The sequence below is a fragment of the Pogona vitticeps genome, chromosome 1, assembly GCF_051106095.1.
Source record: "Pogona vitticeps strain Pit_001003342236 chromosome 1, PviZW2.1, whole genome shotgun sequence".
Lineage (NCBI taxonomy): Eukaryota > Metazoa > Chordata > Lepidosauria > Squamata > Agamidae > Pogona > Pogona vitticeps.
This window is the reverse complement of record NC_135783.1, coordinates 191,217,988-191,243,753: the sequence shown is the minus strand read 5'-3', so window position 1 is coordinate 191,243,753 and position 25,766 is coordinate 191,217,988. Positions and strand designations below refer to the sequence as shown.

At 42.3% G+C, this 25,766-nt stretch overlaps 1 protein-coding gene and 3 non-coding genes across 9 annotated transcripts in view; 2 read left to right on the top strand and 2 right to left on the bottom strand.

The window, feature by feature from the left end:
• PMS1 (PMS1 homolog 1, mismatch repair system component) overlaps positions 1–25,766 on the top strand; it is a 67,325-nt gene that overhangs the window by 15,099 nt on the left and 26,460 nt on the right. For 5 of the 6 annotated variants that reach the window (XR_013545253.1, XM_072979861.2, XM_072979839.2 and 2 more), the window contains 2 exons: positions 856–958; positions 10,573–10,736. Coding sequence is in view for 4 of the 6 variants with exons in the window: in XM_072979861.2 (XP_072835962.2) it covers positions 856–958; positions 10,573–10,736 (267 nt within the window). In the remaining 2 variants the exon portion in view is untranslated. The remainder of the gene's footprint in view (positions 1–855; positions 959–10,572; positions 10,737–25,766) is intronic. The other variant, XR_013545254.1, reaches the window with a different exon arrangement.
• LOC140703655 (U1 spliceosomal RNA) lies at positions 13,826–13,989 on the bottom strand. The gene has a single exon (XR_012082957.1). It is a non-coding gene; the product is annotated as a U1 spliceosomal RNA (small nuclear RNA).
• On the top strand, positions 14,183–14,346 carry LOC140703649 (U1 spliceosomal RNA). Its single transcript, XR_012082951.2, has one exon. It is a non-coding gene; the product is annotated as a U1 spliceosomal RNA (small nuclear RNA).
• LOC140703470 (U1 spliceosomal RNA) lies at positions 16,903–17,068 on the bottom strand. The gene has a single exon (XR_012082849.1). It is a non-coding gene; the product is annotated as a U1 spliceosomal RNA (small nuclear RNA).

Genomic DNA, 25,766 nt, shown 5'->3' with positions numbered 1-25,766 from the left:
TCACAAAAGTGATCGCATTGCGACGTTCTCAATGGCCAAAAATCGCATTGCGATGATCAGTAAGCGTTTTGCTTACCGATCTTCGCATTGCGATGTTTTAAAAACAGCTGATCGGCAGTTCCAAAATGGCATCCGGGGGAAAAATGGCCACCCGCAGCGTTTTCGCACGGTTTCCCTCGCATACCAGGTGGCGAAAATGGCGGCCGTATGGAGGATTTCCGCATAGCGGTGAGTTTTTCCCCAATAGGAACACATTAAACGTGTTTTAATGCGTTCCTATGGGGTTTTTAGTCCCGCATAGCGACGAATCTGGATAGCGATGATTTTTTCAGAACAGATTATCGTCACTATGCGGGGCACCACTGTACTTAGGACTTGGTGTGTACTCTTGCCTTGTGAAAAGGCCTTGTCCTGTGTAGGTATCCACCACACATCAGAGGGTAACAGTAATTTAAGTGAGCAATTAGTAATTTGAGTGAGCCAGCAGATTTACAGTAAAGAAGGGTATTCCAGAGGACTGTATCCACACAACAGCATTTACTGTTGAGTGGATATTCCTTGCTTAGATATCCCCCATATAACTATCAGTAAGAAGCTAAGAAGAAACCTGCTGAATCAACGCAAGTGGCCCACGTAGTCCAGCATCCCTCTTGTAATGGCCAATGAGATGTTAATGAGAAGGTCATAGGAAGGAGAGGACAGTATTCTTCTTCCATTACTTTATCTCTCTCCAGTTGCTGGTATTCAGACAGTTTGATAAGCAGTTAACAGTAGCTCCAGGAAGTGACTGAAGGAAGTAAAATGCTCTTAGTATTTTCAGAAATTTCAACTGAACATCATACTTTTTAATGTTAGGTCCACATTACAACGAAGACAGCTAATGATGATTTTAGCACCCAATACATTTTGGATAGAAGTGGTCATGTAACTTCTCAAAAACCATCTCATCTCGGACAAGGTATGGCTTTTATCACATATTTCTTTATTTAAAGGTTTTTAATTTTTGGTGTTTTTTTAAAAAAGATGTAACAAAAGTTTGTGTCTCCTTGACTCCAACCCCTTTAGGCTGTTTATACTCTGGTTTTTCTTCACATAAAGTGTTTATAAATATTCATGAAGACAGACAAAGATGAAGGGAGAATAAAGGGATGGGGAAGGACAAGAGTCCCATTAACTTTCATAGCCCTTTATCCATCTTGCTCAAACAGTGAGTAGGTCTAGGAAAGTGGCCTACGTGTTAGCATATTTTTTCTGCCTCCCTCTTATCATATGCTGTTTTCCCTCAGTGAGATCTGTGACATATTCTGTCCAGTGTTCAGTATGTGATAAAATATGGACTTCCAGTTCAATAGAATAATGTGTTTAGCCACCAAGGCTGCCCTTAGAATCCACTATTTATGGCCACTTCCAGTCCTATTTCAAGTGCAAAGTACATGCATATCATTATTTCTTGCTAAAAGGAAAGGCTGAACAAGAGAATAATATGTGGACTACAGTGCCCCCACTCCCCTTCTGCCAATATTTAGAGCATTTCTTACCGCCCTGCATGTACTGCCAATAAAATCTAGTATTCATTGTATGTGTAAAATGGCTTTTTGTTGGATTAGTTATAGCCACAAGTCTAGGGAGCTGCTTTTAACATTTTCAAGTGTTCAATTCTACTGGGCTCCTGCTCAGGCTTGGCAAAGAAATACAGTGGTGCTCCGCATAGCGAGGTTAATCCATTCCGGATTAACCTTCGCTATGGGGGAACATCACTAAACGGAACGGAAAAGTCCAAATGGGCCCAAAACTCACCGTTCTGCGATGTTTCCCCATGTTCCGGCGGCCACTTCGGGTGTTCCGGCGGCCATTTTGGAATCACCGAACAGCTGTTCCCCCATCGCAATGCGATAAAACATCGGTATGCAATCGCATTAGCTATTGAAAAATCCGCATCGCTATGCGGATTCATCGTTAAACGGTGCGCTCGTTATGCGAGGCACAACTGTATAAAAATCTATGTGTTTAAGGGAATAACTCCACTGTGTGTACAAACCAGAATACTGTACCCTAGAAAATTCTGATACTGCCTGGTACTTTCCGGCCAGTGGTTTTCAACCTTGGATAACTCAAATGTTATTGGATTGTAATTCCCAGAAATAGCTGCTGGTAAAAGCTTCTGTGTATTGCAGCCCAGGAACACTGGTTGGGAACCACTGTTTTAGGTAATGTGTGAACTGTAGAGTTCAAACAATATTTGTATATCTTCTTATATTTCACACAGTAAGTAGGAGCATATGACTTGATTGCAACACGTCATAGAGCTGAAATTGAGATTAACAATTTAAAATAAACCGTGCCATCATTTCCAAAATAACATGTACATGAGTTAATCTAAATCAACCGTTTCTTTTCACTTTCTGTGTTCTAAGTCAGTAGTCCCCAACTTTTTTCCAAACCGTGGACCAGTTGGGGGGTGGGGTCCTGCACAGGGAGGGCAACCCTGTTCTCGTGGGTGGACATGGTGTGCATGCGTGGGTGGGCAGGGCATGCTCGCAGGTGAGTGGGGTGCTCGCGTGCACATGTGTGTGGGCAGGGCACCCGTGCATGCGGGTGGGTGGGCCATGCATGCATGTGGGTGTGTATGGGGAGAGTACATGCAGGGGGCGGGAGATTTGTCTCCATGGCCTGGTCCTGCAAAGGCCACAGACCGTCACCGGGCCATGGACCATGAGTTGGGAACCCCTATTCTAAGTGATACATATAATACAATGCTATACATCTTTACTCATATGTGAATTCTGTTTTATAATTAAATTCAGTAGCACCTATTTTTTACTTTAGGAAGACTTTAAGTGATCGTGAGCACTACTTTCTAATGGAAAGTAGAAAGAATAAATATTGTCTTCAGTGGCATTTTCTCTCAAATGTATTTTTGGTGTCTTGCAGTTTATTTTACATTTAAAGCTTGTTATAAATAGGTAATGTTGGCTTTAAGAGAAGTCACATGTCTTGTTTTGAAGCAGAATAGTCAACTCAGTTCAAACTGAAGTATGTACTTCCCTGCTTTATTTGATAGATTTAAAAAAAAACCTCTGTGTAGATAAGAGGATGGATGTGCCCCCAAATCCTGAGATTGTCTGTTCGCTCTGCATCCATGGTCTCGGAGCAGAGAAAAATGCGTTAGCAGGGTTTAGGACTGTGACATGAAATTTTAGAAGACAATATATTTAAAAAGCAAGGAATATTGTATGAGGCAATGGGTCACTAATGTGTGAGACAGTGATCTGGTTTTTATATTGTGTACATTTTAACAATATTTTTACCATATTCAGAACTGGCTGAATTTCTTTAATGTAATAGCACCTGCTTCCACCCTGCTAGTAATGCTGAAGGATCAGCATTAGGAAAAGTATTTGACAATGTGGGGTCAGGTTTTGTCACAGGGATATTTTCTAAAGTTAAGATTCAAAAACTTTGAGTAAATCATATTAAGAATGTAATTGTGAGCCAATTTTTCTGGCTGTGTTTCATGCTTATGTATGGTAGGCATCCTTCAGTCTCGAGAGACTATGGTTAACGTGCTCTGTATGGAGGACTTGGAACAGCGTCTAGTGTGGCTGAGAAGGCCGATTCAAGAGTGACAATCCCTTCCACACTGAAGACATATACAGTCTGTGTCCAGCTCCCTGATTTTGCTGCTTTTGGGATTGCCTCTTTGCCTCGGCCTCTGGACAAGGGTCTCTTCAAAATGGGAGAGGCCATGATGCAACGCTTGCCTCCAGGCTAAATGCTCAGATGTCCAGGTTTCCCATCTGTTGAGGTCCATTCTTAAGGCCTTCAGATCCTGCTTGCAGATATCCTTGTATCACAGCTGCTTATATACAAAGCAAGTCAAAGAGGGAAAGCGGTGACGCCAAAAGGACAGAGAACTACAGGCTCTCTTATTCCCATGGTGAAGTTATAGAGGCTGGAAAAAGCAGAGAAAAATTATTCCTAGATCAGATGAATTGTAAAACTTTTTCATCCAGAGATAATTTGATTTGTGGTTTTGTGGTATTACTTGGACAGCCTGGGGCTAGCGATGAGTTAGCTGATAGACAGGTTCAATCATGTGTGTACAAGTTACATTGCTGCAGATCTGGCGCTTCTCAAATCAACAGAAAAAAACTTAACTAGTTCAGGCTAGTTCAGGCAGTCAAGTGGACTGATAAAGAAATACACTGAGAAAATGAGCTCAATTTTGGTTCCTACTGGGCACATTGTTGGGCCCTTTTGGCTAACAAACTAAACACACGGGCGCACACGCCCATCCCTAGGAGAAGATGAGTTGTCCTGCTGGCAGAATTCCTGTCTCCCATGAGAACATCTTCACCACTCTCTGCTGGGAATTAAGATTGCTTTCTGAACATCTATAGTAAATACAGTGGTGCCCCACATGACAACGATAATCCATCCCATTGAAATAGCTGTTTAGCGAAATTGTCGTCATGCGAAATCTGTTTCCCCATTGGAATGCATTGAAACCCGTTTAATGTGTTCCAATGGGGAAAATACCTCGTCGTCGAGCGAAGATCGCCCATAGGGAAGCCATTTTGCGAGCGCCGATCAGCTGTAAAAATGCTGTCCTGTGAAGCATGGGTCCGGAAAACACAGTGCAGCCATTTTGTGAAACCAACGATCAGCTGTAAAAATTGTTGTCTTGCGAACAAACGGTTCGCGAAGTACGGACCAATCGTCATCAAGTGAAAATCTCCCATTGGAATGACTGTTTTGCAAATCGCTATAGCGAGTGCAAAAAGTCATTGTTACGCGGATTCGTCGTTTAGCGGGGTTGTCTTGCGAGTTACCACTGTACACTGTAGCTCCGAGGTGTAACTATTTCCTAGAGCATTATTATTCAGGTTTAAAGAAAGTTGCAAGGCTAAACTGGTTTCCACAAAATATGCATGATACTGGTTTATTACCAGTGAAATAAAAATTAATAAAAGCTTGCCTAAAAAACAGAAAGGAATTGTGTTTAATAAACAAAGCTAACAAAATTCATTCTACTGCTATTATCTTAGAATTGCAGAGCTGGAATGGACCCTAGGGGTCATCAAGTCTAGCCCCTGTCAGGGAGGCACAGTGGGGGGAAATCAAACTCCCAACCTCTGGCTCTGCAGCCAGAGATCTACTGAGCTGTTTCATTCTTCAGTAATCACACCATTCTTAATCATTATTTTGTAGTATGAGAGCAACTGTAACATTGTTTGTCTTGTAAAATATCAACTTCACCATGTCCTGCAGTCAGTTTTCCTTCCTAGGGAACTGCTGTGATCTGCGGCAGCCTCCCCCTGCTCCCCCAACTGAAAGTTTACTTCTGGTTTCATTAAAATCTCAGGTTTTTTAATAAAACAAGGTGTGGGGAGACATATTACCTCCTTTATAGCCTAAATGCTTCCTGGAATCCTGGAACATATGTGTGTGTACAACATTGGAGAATGCAGGGCTCCAGCAAGCTTGCCCACCCTGAAGATACATTTTTTTCCTTTTGTTCATACTTGCATTTTGGAGTATTTGGACTAACCTCTATAACTCAGTAACCTAAATTACCTGATATGTTTAATAGCCTGTCCCTTTGATTTAATTGTTGATATGGTTACCTTTTTATTGAAGAAAATGTCATCATGATGCAGCCGTAACTGTAATTTTATATATTACAGCTATAAATGGTAGGGCTTTTGAGTGGGTACAACATGTACTTCATGAAATATACTGGCAGAGCAGTTAAATCTGAAGAATCTTCTTGTTAAATATGATAGTGCTTCTTTTATTTTGCTTGTAAATATGTGATCACCCTGATCATAGCCACTTGTGCAGTCATATCTGTTTGCACCTCAAGTGCAAAGTCATTTATGTAACGCGTTCTGTTGCGGGTTTTGTGCTAGCATACCAAATGCTATGCCATCTTACAGAACACTTTTCTGACACAGCAGATCCAAGGATTCTGCTTTTAAGTTGTTTGCTGATTATTTAAAATTAGGCAGACGCTAGAATCTAAAGTTTAGTTGGTCTTTATTTATTGAAGTGGTCTTGGATGCTTAATGAATAAAAAGTTAAAAAATTATAAGGCATTACTCTGCAATCCTATGCACACATATCTGGAAATAACTCCTATTGAATTTTGTGAATGTACAGTGGACCCTCGACTTACAGACGGTTCGACTTACAGACTTTTCGAGTTACAGACTTCTCTAGCTGCAAAATTTAGATTCGACTTGCAGCCAGAGAATCGACTTACAGACCAGAAAAAAACCAAAATGGAATAAAAATAGAATAAAAACCACTGGTTATGGGATTAATCGGTTTTCAGTGCATTGTAGGTCAATGGAGATTCGACTTACAGACTTTTTGACTTGCAGCCACCATTCCAATACGGATTAATTCCTTAAGTAGAGGGTCCACTGTAGTTTTCATTCTCAATATATTCTGCATTTAATTTCTATATGACTTCTCTTTCTAAAGTCCCATGCCTAATCATGTCGTGTGTATATGCACTTGAAATGCTGGATAACCCATTCATGCATTACGTGATAGGCTATAGTCCACAAAAGCTCATGCTATAATAAATGGTTAGTCTTTAGGGTAACATAGGACTCTTCATTGTTTTTACTTTGAGTGCAGTTAATAATGGGATTTGGATGGGAGCGTTTGGGATTTTTCCTACTCTATTCCAATTACATTTGGTTATGCTGTACACTTCTGATGCCAGCTTACTTTCTTCTATACTGTACTTGATTTTTATATTGCTTTAGTTAAGCAACTGTGATCCTGTGTACTTCCCTTTTCTCCTTCCTCTGGATCTCGATGTAAGGATGACTCGAGGACACCATGAGTTGCTAACTAAACATCTTTATTTGGTAACAACTTGTCCATTTCAGCATAAGTAGCAGATTCCATCTCTTGCTTCAGGGACGTGTTGTTTTCTCCTTTCCTATCAAACCATTACAAATCCCCTTTCAATGGTGGTGGTGGGGAGGAACTTAAGTCTCTGTAAAGCCACTTCTGTGGAACGCTTGATTCATGGGGTACACCTGCTGTCAACCTTATTGGGGAGGATGGAGAACCCATCCCACCTGTGGTTCCCAAACTTTCTTGCCCAGGTTTTGCCTCAGCCTTGGTCAGAATGCACTCCTCCCATGGGGTTTCCCACGATGGCCTGAACATAGTCTGTTGTCTTGCCTCTGGGCTTTCCGCTGATGCCACTCCCTGAACTTTCTCCTCTTTCTTCCGTCTTGCCCCAATAAGGTGGTTTCCTATAGACTTTCCTCTTCCACGCTTTCTCGGCATAGAGACCTTAAACTCCGTCCACTCTCCTGTCCAGGGGTCTTCCTGTACTATTTCCACCCAATCTCTTTTCCTTTCATCTTCCTCCTGCTGTACCCAACAAGCTTCTCCTTCTTCAATTTCCAACTGTTCTTCTCTCCCCCTCACCTCTCCTTTTATCTCCTCACCCTTTCCCGCCGAAATAACATCATCTAGTGGCTCCTTCTCCTCTTTTTGCCTCCACTCTTCCAAACATAGTCCCTTTAGGTCATCTCCCAGGGTAGATATTTGTCTCCCTGTGTCTTTGATTGAGGAAGCGGACGGTACAGTCTGAGGAGTGCCTCTTGGGGTACTCCCAGCCTCACACCAACCAACCAAAACAGAATACAGCAACTTGGATTTTAAGACATGTGAATAAAAAACTCTGATAGAACTTGCCTTTCCCATTTTTGTTTTCTCTTTTTGCTATAATGTCTTCTTTTCACTCTGGTATTGCATAGCCTTATGCATTGTGGCTAATGTTTCTATTTGTAGACTCCTTAATATCTTCTTGGCTGGCTGGCTGGCTAGCTCAGTGATTTAGGAATCTGGCTGTTGAGCCAGAGGTTGGAAGTTGGATTCCTCTGAGTACAGGCAGTCTGTTTGGCCTTGGGAAAGCTACACAGTCCCAGGGTGCCCCCAGAAGAAGGGGACAGTGAACTATTTCTGAGTATTCTTTACTAAGAAAACCCCGAAAAGGTTCACCATACGTCAGAATTGACTTCATGGCACATGATGATGGTTATGATGATGATGATGATGATTTTCTCAGTTACTCATGAAATTAAATAATAGAGTTTGGTTAGGTTCTAAGGTATATCAGATAAAGGGAAAAACTGTTGTGAAGTATAAATATATTGTTTTGTAAAGGTTCCCTTGACAATTTTTGTCCAGTCGTGTCCGACTTTAGGGGGTGGCGCTCATCCCGCTCTTCAAGCCATAGAGCCAGCGTTTTGTCCGAAGACAATCTTTCCGTGGTCACATGGCCAGTGTGATTTAGACACGGAACGCTGTTTACCTTCCCACCGAGGTGGTCCCTATTTATCTACTCGCATTTGCATGCTTTCGAACTGCTAGGTTGGCGGGAGCTGGGACAAGCGACGGGTGCTCATTCCATTGCATGGATTCGATCTTACGACTGCCGGATCTTCTGACCCTGCAGCACAGGCTTCTGCGGTTTAGCCCAGAGCGCCACCACGTCCCTTATATTGTTTTGTGTCCAGATTTAAAATAACTACTTTTACAGACCTTCTGCACCATGCACTCTCATTAAGATTCCATTCAACTCTTTATTGTAAGACAGGCTCTCACAAACTCTCTCTCTGACTAATCTCTGCCATATTATTTAACAGACCTTTACTCTCCAGAAACAGACTTCTCAACACACTGTTTAAAATCAACTAATTCTCAAGTTCTACTTTCATCACATTGCAGTCACACCAATTAGTCAACAGCCAGCTTTGCACTCAATGTTCTATCATCCAGCTGTCAGTCATATTAATACTCAGCCAACGGATATACATTATTCAATATATAACTGTTCAGTATATAAACCAGTTATCAATATTATTTACAAATACACCTGCAAGACTGTCTAGCTTGAGCAAAATCACCACATTGTTTTTGTTCTTGTTATTTTCCATAATATTATATTCTGTATGATTCTATATTATTATTTTCTCTATGTGGCAGAGGCAGAAATAAATGCTGTATCAAGAGGAAAAAGTGTGTACAGTATAAGAAAGATTACATCAGTATGAAATATAAAATATTTGCCATCCTAACATACATATTGGGTTAAGCAGTGTTGCAGTGTTTGATTCTATGAACTCAGTAGGAGTTGTTGTTGTTTAGTAGTTAAGTCGTGTCCGACTCTTCGTGACCCCATGGACTAGAACATGCCATGCCCTCCTGTCTTCTACTGCCTCCTGGAGTTTGGTCAAATTCATGTTGGTAGCTTCGGTGACACTGTCCAACCATCTCGTCCTCTGTCGTCCCCTTCTCCTCTTGCCTTCACTCTTTCCTAACATCAGGGTCTTTTCCAGGAAGTCTTCTCTTCTCATGAGATGGCCAAAGTATTGGAGCTTCAGCTTCACAATCTGTCCTTCCAGTGAGCACTCAGGGTTGATTTCCTTTAGAATGGATAGGTTTGTTCTCTTTGCAGTCCAGGGGACTCTCAAGAGTCTCCTCCAGCACCACAGTTCAAAAGCATCAATTCTTCGGCGGTCAGCCTTCTTTATGGTCCAGCTCTCACTTCCATACATTGCTACTGGAAAAACCATAGCTTTGACTATGCAGACCTTTGTCAGCAAGGTGATGTCTCTGCTTTTTAAGATGCTGTCAAGATTTGTCATCGCTTTCCTCCCACGAAGCAGTGGTCTTTTAATTTTGTGGCTGCTGTCACCATCTGCAGCGATCATGGAGCCCAAGAAAGTAAAATCTGACACTGCCTCCATATCTTCCCCTTCTATTTCCCAGGGGGTGGTGGGACCAGTGGCCATGATACCAATTTATTTGATGTTGACCTTCAGACCGTGTTTTTTTTCACTCTCCCTTTTCACCCTCATTAAGAAGTTCTTTAATTCCTCCTCACTTTCTGCCATCAGAGTGGTATCATCTGCATATCTAAGGTTGTTGATATTTCTTCCGGCAATCTTAATTCTGGCATGGGATTCCTCCAGTCCTGCCTTTCGCATGATGTATTCTGCATATAAGTTAAATAAGCAGGGGAACATTATACAGCCTTATCATACTCCTTTCCCAATTTTGAACCAATCAGTTGTTCCATACCCAGTTCTAACTGTTGCTTCCTGTCCCACATATAGATTTCTCAGGAGATAGACAAGGTGGTCAGACACTCCCAATTCTTTAAGAACTTGCCATAGTTTGTTGTGGTTCCCACAGTCAAAGGCTTTTGCTTAGTCACAGTAGGAGTTACTTGTACATAAACATGCAAAGGATTGGAATATAAAATTTCATGCTTATTTTACTTATTTACTTATTTTACTTGACACCTTTTTTTTACTTTATAGCTACATGGTGTAAAATATGGTTTATACAGTTGTTAATTTTTAGAGAGATGTATGCTCAGTATGAATATCAAGGTGAATGTGAATGCAATGAAATGGCATAGTTTGACAGACGTCAGAGGACTCGGTTATTTCTCTTCTATCTAATGACTCAGTTATTTTGTGCCAAGTTAATCTGACTTACACTGATTTTTCTCATTCACACTTCTTGAAGGTACAACTGTAATAGTTCTGAAGCTATTCAAGAATCTGCCTGTGAGAAAGCAGTTTTATTCCACTGATAAAAAATGTAAGGAAGAAATTAAAAAAATTCAGAAACTTTTGATGGCCTATGGCATCATAAAACCAGAACTGAGGATAACATTTACACATAATAAGGTAAGAGGTACCTTTCCTTCACCACTGCTGGAATGGTAGCAGTTTTATGGTTATTTTAATGAACCCGCAGTTGTCTTAATTTAAGATTAGGTCAGGCTTCGGTGTCTCAAATCCAGAAAAAGTCCCAAAATTAACAAGATGTACCTGAGGCGCAACTAAACTACCCTGTTAATTCTGGTCAGACTTCAACATGATTTCTCTGATGACTATGATTACCTTCTTGACTTCTGGCTATTGTTTTTAATGTTGGGCTGAATAATACAGATATACATCATTAACAGGAAATTTAACAACAACATCATTTTCCACATGAAAATAGCCATAGTGTGGGTAATACTGTTTGTTGTCCTTAAACATTTATTTTTGGTTATTGAATTGATGTCAGTTGGCATAGACATTTCATGTATAAACTGAGGAGTCATGCCTGCAAAAGTGTTTTTGAAAGATAATCTAAGTGCCATTGTAGGCAGAGCAAAAGTTATAATAAAGCTATAGAAGAACAGTGCTGCACCTTTTTTATATGCAGCAAGAACATGGTGTAGGCAGATCCTGAGCCTTATGCTTTGTACATGTTTTGGAGTTTGGATACAACAAACACACTGGTAATAACATCACCTTCTGAAACTGTCATAACAGGTGGTAACGTCATTACTTCTGCCACATAACAAGCGATCTTCATTGTGTTTGCTATTCAGATGGAAGACGGAACTAATTAGAGGGCACTTTATAGGAATTTTTTTCCTAAATGTCAGGCCATTTTCTTGCTGTTTCAGATTTATTTATTTTTGGAAAAAAAAATTAAGAACTGGACATTCCTGAAAGGTAATGGCCAAAGTAAACAAACTATAAGAAATTATTTTAAAAGACTGTAGTATGTAATAGCAGCTATTCCTTTTGAAGTATTACTTTCCAAATTAGGCATAATTCATTTTGCTTTGCCAGCAAAAGCAAGTTGGAGCTCTGCCCTACTACAACTGATCCTATTTCAGAAATGCTTGAATTTTTTTCCGCAGTATAGACTTCTGCCCTATATGGAGTAAGAGATGTCAATGTTCAGTTTAGAAAGGGATGTGCTCTAAATCATATTGGAAATATAGTTTAATTACTAGAGTATACGAAAGAATTTCGGGGGGGGGGGAATGCCATAACGTTTGATTGTCTCGATGCTTAATTTATACTCTGGACAAGAAACTATTGTTAGAATATAATACGAAGAAACAAAATAGTCTCCTTATGGGCAAAGGTGTAATTTGGACATATGTTGAGAAGATAAGACTCCATGGAAAAGAAGTGCTGGGGAAAATGGATGGCAGTAGGAAAAGAGGAAGACCTAAAATGAGATGAGTTGACTTAATAAAAGAACCCACAGCCTTTAGCTTACAAGATCTAGGTGGGATGATGATAATGGTACTTTTGAAGATAATTAATTCATAGGGTTTCCTTGAGAAGAAACAGCTTGATGGCTCATAACATAATGGGTTGGGGCAAGTATGTGGGGGAATAACTTTGTGAACTTACAATATTTTTCCGTGTATAAGACTCTCCCCCACTTTTCTAACCCAAAATTAAGAAATCTAAGTGGGGCTTATCAAATGGAGGGGGGGAGGATCAAAGTGCTGCAGGATCACTTTGATCTCTGCTTTCTCTCTTCGTGCTAAGCCCGGCGGAGCTTAGCAAAAGGAGGGGGAAAGGGATCAAAGCAATCCCGTGGCTGCAGGATGGCTTTGATTCCTTTCCCCCTCCTGCAGCCACAAAATAGCTTAGATCCTTTCCCCCCTCCTTTTGCTTTTGATTCTTTTCGCCCTCCAGGGGCTTAGCAAGTGGAGAGGAAAGCAGGGATCAAAGTGCTGCAGGATTGCTTTGATCCCTGCTTTCTCCTCCACTTGTTTTTGTTCTCTCCTCAGCTTACTTCCATGTATAAGGTGACCCTAAATTTTTAGTCTAAAGGTTTTAGACAAAAGTATTGTCTTATAGACGGAAAAATATGGTATTTTTTACTGTTATCAGTAAAATGAATGTTTACAACACCTTATGTTTCCCATGCCATTTCTTCAGTAACTCTCCAAATGCATATACATTACTTCTTGATGGCCTTTAAACAAGTTTTTTTTTTCATGGATTTGCAAGAGAGGACTTTAGAGAAAAACTAAACAGTGGTGCAGATATAGACCATAATATGGTGACTTTTCAAGATCCCTAACCAAATGGAGAGAGTCCACTTGTAGCAGTAGCTTTCCTCTTCATATTCCCTCTACCCCAGGGACAACAGCAGTAAGATAGATACCATTCTGACTCTCCCTGCTCACTCATTCAAATTAAAACATTTTGAACAACTGAGTATAGCTAGTTGTTGTTGTAGTAGTATAACAATAATCTGTAGGAGCTCTCGTCTGATGCAGCTGACTATGAAGAATGCCTGTATTATTATATCCAAAACAAGATTGACATTTACTGATCTAGTTGAATTTCTCATGAAACTTTCTGTGGCCTAATTCCCATGTAATGTAAGCAGAGGAAGTGATGTTACATTTTTTTCCAGTTACACATGTGTTAACATGCTTATTCATGTCTGTGGGAAGGGCATAGATCTTAAAAATGTAATGAGAACCAAAGTAGACTTAAGGCTAACTGGAAGCTACCGTATTTTTCGCTCCATAAGATGCATCTGACTATAAGACGCACATAATTTTTAGAGGAGGAAGACAAAAAAAAAAATTCTGAACCAAATACTGTAGCTCTCTTCCCATGCCACTGGGGAGAGAAAGAGGGGGAATGCTGGATCCAAGTCACCGAGACCGCCTTTGCAAAAGCAGCGCGGGGAAAAGTGATTCCCTCGCCTGCACTGCCTTTGGAAACGCAGTGGGTCTCAGATGGCATTCCCCCTCTTTCTCTCTCCAGCAGCAAAGGAAGAGGGCGAAAGGAGTCAAAGCAGTCCCCTGGCTCCTGATCATGGTGACTCCTTTTGCCCTGTTCCTTTGCCACTGGGGAGAAAAAGAGGGGGGATGCAATATAAGACATCACCAGGACTCGCTGCCTTTGCAGTAGGTCCTGGTGAGGGGAAAAGAGATGAAAGTGATTCTAGAAAGACCAGGGGGAAAGCACAAACACAGTCCCCCACTACCACAAATTATGCAGTCGAGTTTCCCACCTTTGGGGAAATCGCAGGATCAGCACACCTGAAGTGCAATGGATGAGACTCAACCTGGGAAAAACCACCTTTGTGATAATGGTATCTCCCCTGCCATGTAAATATGAGTTGGAGTTGGCCCCGTGCGCCTCCTGCCCCCTCCCGCGCCCTGACCCTCAACACTGAGGAGCTCTTTTGGCCTCAGGAGGGACCAGAGCTGCGCAGCCCTCTTCTTAGTGGGAGGTGCGGCGGAGGGGTCGCCATGCCTTGGAGGGGCAGGGCGTGGGAGGGGGCAAGAGGCGCAGGGCCACTCCAACCCATACTTACCTGGCAGGGGAGATACCATGATCACAAAGGTGGTTTTTTCCAGGTTGAGGCTCATCCATTGCACTTTGGGTGTGCTGATCCTACGATTTCCCCAAATGTGGGAAACTTGACTGCATAATTTGTGGTAGTGGGGGACTGTGTTTGTGCTTTCCCCTGGTCTTTCTAGAATCACTTTCATCTCTTTTCCCCTCAGCCATTTGATTTTGCTGCTATAGGCCTGTCGGCCCTGCTGGCTTTCCAGGCAGGCTCCAGGAGGCAGAGCCTGGAAAGCCAGCAGCTCAGACGGCGGAACGGGAAGGTCCAGTGCAGCTGCCACAGTGAGCAGCCTCTGGTGCTGGTTTGGAGGCCTTCCGTCACAGTGGTGGAACCGTGGGAGGCTTCTGGGCAGGGGTGGCTGAACAGGTTTTGAACCATTTTTATAGTATTCACTCTATAAGATGCATACACTCCCCCCCCTTGTTTGGGGGTAAAAAGTGCATCTTGTGGAGCGAAAAATACGGTATTTACAATGTTGAAAGTATGTTTTCTGCCATGCTGAAAAATCCCATGCCCATGGATGATTTTTCGTTGCTGCGTGTGAAAAAGTATGCTCTTGCATGTTATGTTGGTGTCTTTTGCTCATATTCTTAATTGAGATTGTGTGTCAGCTTGCATGGCACAATAGCATGACCCCATTCCTTATGTCTAGAGTGAGCCTTGAGGCCAATGTTTTGCCCTCAATATCCATCATGTGTTACATCGACAATGTACAACAGTGGCCTAGAATGACCCCCAGATAGAAAACAAACAGAACTGGGAGTGCCCAGATAATCACTTCAGGTTTTGGGTGTTGGGTTTGTGGCTTACAAAACCTCCATGGGAGTGCATGTAGCCAATGGGCCACTCTTTGCACACTCTTCTATTACAAGAATGGGATCAGCCTTGAAACTGTGGTGATCCTAGGAAGGCATTTTATATATTTATATATATTTATCTGTTCGCCATCATTATTTCCAACTTAAAACTTAAACTAAAGAAAATTAGATGCAGTTACAGCTTTCATGCAAAATTCTATCATTCCCAATAAAATAAAATAAAAATGCAACAGGAACTGTTTATTAACTGTCCCTGTCTGCACTATGCAAACAAAGACTCAGATATTTTCACAGGTCATGATAGAAGGTAATTTGGTCAGAGTAAAAGACAAAAGTATGTGAATTTATATCTCTCTATGGAGAAATCCAACCAGTTCATCTGACACTTTTGATAGATGTGGTATTTGAAACGTTGCAACACAAGAGGTCGCTCATTAGCCACAGAATACACAAATAACAGAGGCCTTTTTCCTTAACCTTTGGTTCAAGATCTTTTTGGTCACCAGGAATTACTTAAGGTACCACTATCAACAATTCTGACAAAATCTCTAAAAGGTGCATGTACAGAGAAAAGAGCCACCAAACTATATAGAGAATGAGTGTGTCATGACGTGCTCTGGTCCATGGGGTCACAAAGATTTGGGACATGACTAAACAACTAAACAACAATTGATGCATACTGAGGAATTAAGAGATTGTAAAATATTTTGACTTAAGAGAATTAAGACTGTATTTATCTTCATGCTCAGTCAAAACATATCAGATTGAATGCATAAGAGCTTGATAATGAATGATGCCATGAATGTCTTCTAGATAGATAACACTGAACACCTGAAATTTCTTCAGAGAATATAATGTTGATTGTTTCTTAAATGCCTGGTAACATACTGATGAAATTCATATCAAATGGAAGCCTTCCTTTCTTTGCTGCTTATATTTCTGGCAGATGGTTGAAGCAAGCTGCAGCACCTAAAATGTGTTTGGAGACATGCTGTAATCCATGATACTTGGCTGGGTAAATGTTCTCTCCCCACAAAAAAGCTGTCTCAGCAATATATATATAGGTCTATACTTAAGCAGATACCGAATGTGCTTGGTGCCAAAGGCAAGTAGTTCCAATCTGTGGAATACCTGTGATGGATGTTGACAATATAATTCTTCAATTTCCGATGGTGGAGGGATAGAAATATTAAGTCCATGTATTTCCCCATTACACTTCGGAACCAGCGTGTGGATCTTAAAGCACTAAAACAGATACAGCAGGTGTATAAAATCATGGACAAAGTAATCAATGAGAAAAGAAAATTCCAAATACAACAACCAGTGTGGAATTAAAACAGAGTCAGCAGCATTGGGGAAATAACAATGGTAGCTAGAAATGGGGGTACAGTGGTGCCTCGCGAGAAGATTTTAATTCATTCCACGGAAATTGATGTCTTGCAAAAAAATTGTCTTGTGAAACCCAGTTCCCCATTGGAATGCATTGAAATCTATTTAATGCATTCCAATTGGGGAAAAAATCACTGTCTTGCAAAAATTAACCATAGAAGACATCGTCTTGCAAAACACAGTTCCCCATACCATATTGGGGAAAAGCAATCCCCTCACCTGCACTGCCTTTGGAAATACAGTGGATCTCAGATGGCCTTTTCCCTCTTTCTCCTTCCAGCAGCAAAGAAAGAGGGTGAAAGGAGACTAAGCAGTCACCTGGCTCCTGATTATGGTGACTCTTTTTGTCTTGATCCTTTGCCACTGGGGAGAAAAAGAGGGAGAAGGCAATACAAGACATCACCAGGACTTGCTACCTTTGCAATAAGTCCTGATGAGGAGAAAAAGAGATGAAAAGGAGTCTAAAAAACCAGGGAAATCATAAGTGCAATCTCCTATTAACATAAATTATGCAGTTGAGTTCCCTACATTTGGGGATATCACAGGGATCAGCAGCACACCCAAAGTGCAATGGATGATTCTCCTCCTGGGAAAACCAATATTATGACATGGTTTTTCCCCTGCAAGGTATGAATTGGAATGGCCCTTGCACCTCATACCCCCTTCTGTACCCTGACCCCCCCAGGCACGGTGACCCCCTGGCTGCACCTCCCACTCACTACAGGGCTGCACAGCCCCAGTCCTGTTAGAGGCCAAGAGAGCTCCTCAGTGTTTTGGGGTGCCCTGCGGGACTCCCATCAGGGACTAGGTGTTCCTCCCACAATCCTCTAGTGCAGTGGTCCCCAACCTTGGGCCTCCAGATGTTCTTGGACTACAACTCCCAGAAGCCTTCACCACCACCTCTGCTGGCCAGGATTTCTGGGAGTTGAAGTCCAAGAACATCTGGAGGCCCAAGGTTGGGGACCCCTGCTCTAGTGTACAGATATTAGCATAAGGTATTAGCAGGAATGGCCTTTTAAAAATACTTCCCAAGACTGGATGTCCACCTCGACTCCTTAACATCATCAGGTCCTTTCATGAGGGAATGAAGGGCACCGTAGTTTTTGATGGCTCAACATCATATCCCTTTGATATCGGATTCCAAAATATCTCCTGTATGGAGAATTAGTGCAGCGAAATCGCCCCAGAGGGAGACCACAGCTGCGAAACAAGGTTATCTGGACGCGGGATCTGAAGGCCTTAGGAATGGACCTCAACAGATGGGAAACCCTCACATCTAAGCGTTCAGCCTGGAGGCAGGTGGTGCATCACGGCCTCTTCCAATTTGAAGAGACCCTTGTCCAGCAAGCCGAGGCAAGGAGGCAGGCCTAAAACCAGCAAAATCAGGGAGCTGGACAGGGGACATTGTATTTATCTGTAGTGTGGAAGGGATTGTCACTCTCGAATTGGCCTTCTCAGCCACACTAGATGCTGTTCCATGTCCTCTATTCAGAGCACGTTACCATAGTCTCTCGAGACTGAAGGATGCCTAATCAATCAATCACCCATGGGCAAAACACAAAAAAACACATGAAAATGAAAAAAGGGTGCTGAGGTTTTTATCCAGTGGAAGTTACTCCACTGATAGAAGACACTGTCCCTTTCAGAAGAGGGAAGGAGACATTTTTCAGTGATGCCCCTCCCTCTTGCAGACCACTTCAGCTTTTAAGTGTGAGTTGGGTAACTGAGCTTGGTGTGGTGGCAGTGGAGAATGAGGACAGCACAGGAGAAAGAAAATTGGGGTAGGGAAGCAGCCTAATTTCTCCTTCCTTACTGGACACAAGCCTGTGTATTCCAAAGCTCGAAAAATGCAGCTTGATAAAAGCTCCACTTTATCTTCCACAAACAACCTCTGACACTTAAATGTGCCTAAAGGGTGGCAATTAAAAACAATATGTCTCCATGGCTTCTGGCCACATCCTGGTGAAAACATAGCCAGGACTATGTATTAATGGCCCATTCTAGTTTCACCAAAAGACGTAGTCTTCATTATTGTTGTTTGGTACTTTAGTTGTGTCCAACTCTTTGTGACCCCATGGACCAGAGCACACCAGGCCCTCCTGTCTTCCACTGCCTTCCGGAGTTGGGTCAAATTCATGTTGGTAGCTTCGATGACACTGTCCAACCATCTCATCCTCTGTCATCCCCTTCTCCTCTTGCCCTCACACTTTCCCAACATCAGGGTCTTTTCCAAGGAGTCTTCTCTTCTCATGAGATGGCCAAAGTATTGGAGCCTCAGCTTCAGGATCTGTCCTTCCAGTGAGCACTGAGTTGATTTCCTTCAAAATGGATAGGTTTGTTCTCCTTGCAGTCCAGGGGACTCTCAAGAGCCTCCTCCGGCACCACAATTCAAAGCATCAATTCTTGACTCCCTACTTTAGCATTCCAATCCCCTGGAATGAGAAGAACATCTTTCTTTGGTGTCAGTTCTAGAAGATGTTGTAAGTCTTCATAGAATTGGTCAATTTCAGTCTCCTCAGCATTGGTAGTTGGTGCATAAACTTGGATAACTGATGCTGAAAGGTCTGCCTTGGATTCATATCGAAATCATTCTGTCATTTTTGAGATTATATCCCATTACAGCTTTTCCCACTCTTTTGCTGACTATGAGGGCTACTCCATTTCTTCTATGGGATTCTTGCCCATAATAGTAGATATGATAATTGTCTGAACTGCATTCACCCATTCCCGTCCACTTTAATTCACTGATGCCCAGGATGTCAATGTTTATTCTTGCCATCTCCTGTTTGAGCACATCCAGCTTACCAAGATTCATCAATCTTACATTCCAGGTTCCTATGCAGTATTTTTCTTTGCAGCATCGGACTTTCCTTTCACTTCCAGGCACGTCCGCAGCTGAGCATCCTTTCGGCTTTGGCCCAACCACGTCATTAGCTCTGGAGCTACTTGTACTTGTCCTCCGCTCTTCCTCAGTAACATGTTGGACGCCTTCCGACCTGAGGGGCCCATCTTCCAGTGTCATATCCTTTAGCCTTTTGTTTCTGTTCACGGGGTTTTCTTGGCAAAGATACTAGAGTGGCTTGCCAATGCCTGCTCCAGGTGGATCGCGTTTAGTCAGAACTCTCCACTATGACCTGTCCGTCTTGGGTGTCCCTGCACGGCATAGCCCATAGCTTCTCTGAAGTACTCAAGCCCCTTCACCACAACAAGGCAGCACATTTTCACATTATCTTTTCAGAAGATTTTGAGAAGAATTTTCAAGTTTTATGCCAATCACTTCACAGTCCTAAGGGTTTTACAGTAGTCAGAAAGTAATAACTAAGACTCTTTGCAACATTTACTCACCCAAATTACTTTGGGGGGGTTACAAAATCATCCGTAAAGAATTACCTTAAAAACAACTTTCCAAGTACCCAACAGAACAATAAGCAACTGAACTGCTGAATAGCTCAATGAGAGATGGTGCGCCACCCCAAACCGAACCGTTTCTTTCCGCGCTTCCATTGCAATGGGCGGGAAGGTGGGTCAAGGGCAGGGGACTGTAGGAGTTGTACTCTAAACCTTGTGGAGCACCCCACCACCACCACCCCCGTTCTTGAAGCAAACTGTTATACTCAAGCCACTGACATGCTGCCCTTTTTGCCGTCACTGAACAGATCCTCAGGGTTCGGGGAGAAAGAGGAGCGGCTGACTTTCCGCAGTGCGTTTGCTTAAGTCTCTCTATGATAGCCCCGTGTATTTTGCCCTCAGCACTCTCAGTTCAATTTGAGAGCTTTCTCTCCCAGAGGATTTAGACATAGAGGAACACCACACCTGTGTGCACGGAAGACAGGGGTAGATCTCAAGTCCGACGTCCCTCAAAACCATTTAAAGTCAGCCAGGTGAACTTTCTTCCCCCCTGACAGCCAGCCAGCCACAACAGGACAATAAGAAAAGCCGGAAAAGCTGCCGAATTCCCACCCACCCAGGATGACCCGAGCCAGCCCCATCCCTAGAAATCCTGCTGCACCACCCCAAACCGACCCGTTTCTCTCCATATGCGGCTCGTCTGTCCCTCCCCACCCGTGTGCAAGGCAGCACTTCACCGGGCGAGGACGGGTACCCAAGAGACCCTTTCCTTCCAACCAATCCACACTTGGTGCTCCCCTAAGGGAGAAAGGCAAGACGTGGCCGGCAGAAAAAGCTGGATCGTCTGGCGGCAGCAGCACTGGATCCACTGCCAGCACCGTGGCTGCACCTGCCTTCACAGGTTTGGCTTGCTCCAATGCCCCCCTACTGCCCCCTTTTGTTCCTTCGCCCCCACACCACCCCTTTTCGTTCTACCGCCCCCCCTGAGAAATGAAATTGCCCCTGGGGGGCATTATTGCCCACGTTAAGAACCACTGCTCTAGAATGATATAAAGTAAGCAACCTCCCAACAAGTGTTCAAAAAGAAACAATTCCTGGAAGAAAAGTGTGTGTTTCCTCTGCAGTTGCAATAACTTTGTGTAGTTTGGATGTTTTAAATCAGGGGTGTCCAACCTTTCACCTTTCCTGGGCCACATTAGAAGATGAAAATTTGGTTTGGGCCGCACATAAATTTGGTTTGGGCCGCATGGGGGGGCAGCCCTAGCCACCCTCCGCAGCCCCGCTCCAAGCGCCCTTACCAGCAGCTGCGATCTCAGACAGCAGAGGCTGCCAGCTTCGACTGCAGTGGCTTTATGGGGCCGGGAGGGGGTCCACCTATTGAAGGGGACTTGCACAATGCAGTCACACAGCCCCCCTCTCCCCTCCCCTCCTGCTCCTTCCTTCCCTCTCCCCCCCCCACCGCTGTGATGTACCCCAGCCGCATTCCGGCCGCAAGCACCAGCAGTGTAACTTGAAACTTTGGAATTTCTTTAAAAATAAAAAATTGCACTGGGCCGCATTATGAGCTGACCTGGGCCGCATGCGGCCCTCAGGCGGCAGGTTGGACAAGCCTGTTTTAAATCATTTTGCATTCTACTAAGCCGGGAGTAACTGAATGAGTATATTGCAATATCATCATAACCTGAGATAAAACCCTTGACTGGAGCCCAGACTATCTAGGGAAATGAGCTGGTTTTGTTCTTGTTTTTTCAAAGGTGAGGTGAAGTCTCCTGAAAGTTCTTGTTTTTCAAAAAAGCTACTTTGCACAGCTATGGATCCCATATATTCGGCTGAATAATATTATGGTGGCTTGTGAGATGATGATGTGGCAAGGTTGTTTCATTCCCTGTTAAACCTGGGGCAGTTGATAAAAAAATAAATAACCATATCATTTGCCTCTTGAAGTGTACTCCCCATTGGACTGTCTCATTAATGAAAGATTAAATGACATTTACCAGTTTTTGCCTACTCCATGTTGCCAAATTCCTGTCTTAGTTTATTCTTCTAGATAAGCACACATGGAGGCTTAGTAGGCTGGTTGAAGTTTTCAGATTATTGAACATGCCAACATGGGACATTTGTTTTTTGTTTGTATTATTTTGTTTTGCAATAACAATAAATAATGGCCTGGTTAACTGATTGACTATTACTATTTTGACTATTTGGATTACCTTATGTGTCATTTTTTAAATGAAGGTTTATCCTGCCAGGACATTCTTTGGATACTGATAATGTTGATACTCCTGCCAGCATGGTTATGTTAGAAAGATGTATTTTTGTTCTTTCATCACCGTGTTCCTTGAAAGCAGACTGAATAATGAGATGATCAAGTGGAAGTAATTTGTGACAGCATTTGTTTATGTTTATTTAAGGTTGATCTTGGGAGCAGAAAATATTGTGGGAGCACAGGATGATTCTTATCTATTGAAGAATGCTAGAATGTTTAGCCTCCAACATTTTAGCTACCTGGAAACTTAAGCTAATTTTTACCCTGTAAAGGAAGCTGCTTCTTGGAATTTGAGCTCCCTCACTGGTGCTTGGTAAATGCAGCTTCAAATTCTTTGCTATTTTAAAATCTTCATTATCCCTGGGGAAACATTTATGCACATCTAGATCTGCTGTTTGCAGAATTCCATAATCTGCTGAACGAGAAGCTATTTATAACAAACATGGCATGAGGTCTAATTAATAATTTTGCTCCAGCTGTTTGTATCACTTTAGAAATAGTACAGTAGATAACTAATATGTTTAGATCGTGCTGGTACCTAAGAAGTGCTAACTGTCTCAGAAGCAACTTCGGAGTGATAATGAGCTGTCATCCATTCCTACCTGGTCTTATTTGGCAATAAAGCACCATCTGAAAATGAATTAGATCACTAGATGCAGGGAAAGGTTTACATACATTGCCATTTTTCTGTTTCTGCCACTTGAGAATTATTACTTATTTTATTCCTTTTATTGTATTTTGCTAGATTAGAGCATTATTTTTGTAGGGTAATATTAAGCAGATGCAAGATTCTCATAAAATCTTCTGTTGTATATGTATACACAGTGTCCGTGTTCCCAGTAGTTGAATTCTTGTGTAGCAAATCAGAGTTATGACTTACATGCCATGTTGTTCAAGTGAGGATTCCCATTCCTCTCCTCTCTTTTGTTCAAAACAAGCTTTGAAGGGATCTCTTACCCTCTGAAGCATAATTTGGGGTGTGTATAATGGATTTTAGGGAGAAAGAAGAACATGTTCTGTCAACAGTGTTCATTCTTTGTTGGACATCTGTGACTCAATTTGACACATTATATGTTGCCTCAATTCACAAAAGAGAAGCCAACCACCTTGGAGTACTGAGGATTGAACCTAGGCCAGTTGAATGGAAATCATGTCCTCTGCTGCTCAGATATGGCCCTTGACCCTTTCTCAATATGATGGTGGGAAAATTTACAGTTGTGTCTTGCAGCATAGCAATAAAGAAGTTTCTCATACAGTATTTCACATGGTTACCCTTTGTTTCTTCTGATTTATTTTCTGATATCATAACAAACAGGAAGCAAGACTTCACACCATGTCTGGTACATGAGAGTGTACAAGAGTAATAACAGAGTTACTATGATAGCTGGAATCCTCTTGGCAGAGCTGCACGGTCATAAGAGTGATGACATCATCAGGCAGAGAGGTTAATCTTTAAAGTTACCTATTCCCCTCCCCCTCAGGCTCTAAGAGTCCCTCAGTTTTCCTCTCAATCCGCAGAAGCCTGAAAGACCCCTGGGATAGGGAAAGCTTTTAGTATCCAAAAACCACTGCCAGTGGTCCCAGTGAAAGCCCTCTCCCTGCCTGTCTTGAGTCTCCCAAAGGTTTCCCCATGTCAAAAGGGATTCCTATAAAGCCTTGGAATGCCGGGTGAAGTGGGGTAGGAAACTTTCAATTAAAGATAAAAGGCCATGGCTTATAATCACACAGTTGTTCAACAGATTTCAGTCACTGTGTTGATGTGAAGAATTTTATTGGGATTGTTGTCAGTCTGTTCAAAGGGAGCCTAACAAAATATTAGGATAGTCACATTTGTGTAAACTGGCTAAGCCTTCTTCCTCAAGAAATGGTAGGAAAGAAACTTAGAAGAAGCCTGAAAATATCTGTGATTACAATACTAGCCTGTTCCAGCAAAACCAAAAAATGAATACTATTTTGTCCTCAAAATTCCACAACTTTTATTTAGCATAGGCTTTGTGGACTGCTACCCACATCATCTGATCTAATTAGCTCCTGTCCATGAAGGCATATGTAAAATAACTCATGTTAGTTTTTAAGGTGCTACAGGACTATTTGTAATAATCAAGTGGATTTCCTATCCCTCATGATGTTTTAATGCAAGTGGCCTTCCTGAGATTTCAAGAGCAAAGTAACAGTTCCTGCCTTGAAAATATGGTACTCTGCACAGGTTTCTACTAAGACAGCATCAGGGGAGGGTGTACTTTACATAAGAAAGCAAGAATGTGCATATCAACATGAAAAAGGAGAGAGGGAACATGTTTACTATAACGAGAAATATATCTTACTGATTTACTAGTGTATATGAGAGAGATAGACACCTGTCCACTAGGAAATGACTGAGACCAACTCATCTTACTGTCTCTCAGCTGTTTAATATTTGAAGTAACAGCACCCCCCTCTTAACATGTTGAAATTGAAATGCTGACCTAAAGGTGAAATGTTCTGTATCCTGTTACCAGATCTTTGAGTCAACTAATTTCTCATCCATCACAGTTTTCAAGTGACAGTATAGCACCTAATAGCAAAAATGTTCTGTCAGCTGTTGGTTTATAACATATCCCAGGTAATACCTGTTGACAGCCTCGCCTTTGGTTCTCATAGGGCATATTCACATGTTACAAAAATGCATAGACATGAGTCCCATATGTGTGCTGGAATCCTGTAAAAAGGGAAGACTGCTTTCCATCAAGGTCAGGGAGCAGGAAATCTTGCAGGGACTCTTATTTATCTCTTGCTATGCCCTGTGCTGTGTTCATGGCTGCGCAGGATGGAAAGAACTGTCCATCCTTGCTCTCCCAGAAGTGTGTAAGTGTGTGTGTGTGTGTGTGTAAGTGTGTGTGTGTGTGTGTGTGTGAGAGAGAGAGAGAGAGAGAGAGCGGAAAGCCAGCTGTTTTCAAAATAAGAGTGGGAGAACTGTTAACAAAAGCTTGGCTGCTGAACTAGCTGACTCTTGCTGAAATGGTTCTGTGGCTATGATAGCAGTTGGTCCTCCTCCTTGGCACAAGAGAAGGCAAGCAGTAAATAATCCTGTCCTTCTGAGCTTTCTTGTTCTCTGTTGTTATGTTAGACGCTGCTCTTTTATATGGATTGTAATTAAGTACAGCTGGGTGCAAAAGCACACAAAAGAGTACTGTACATCCACACATATCCATCATGTGGTTTCAGTTCTAGGGCATTTTGTTGTGTTCAGAAGAAAAGGACAGTAAGTACGGCAACATTTCCTTTTTATTACAAGTGAAAAATGGGTCTTGCAATATTGAGTTTTAAGTTCTGTGGGCAAAAGCCATTGCTAAAAATAAGCAGTAGACTTTCTCCCCTTTACCCTGCAGATAGGTTCCAAAGGGTTTCCCAAGTTTCCAGAGCAATGTAGCTGCAGTAGAAATGTGGAATAGATGCCCCTTGGCCATCTGATGTTGGTCCAAGTAGTCATGCTATCTGCCTAGATTACCCTGTTTCCCTGAAAATACAAGACCTAACCTGAAAGTAAGTCCTAGTATGATTTTTCAGGATGCTCGTAATATAAACCCTACCCCCAAAATAAGGCCCAGTTCAGTGAAACCCCGCCCTCCACCCCTGTGCAGCAACCAGAAGAAGATGACACAACTGTATTTGAATAAATGTAGATTGTTTTACACGAAAAAAATCCCCTGAAAATAAGCCCTAATGCATTTTGGAGCAAA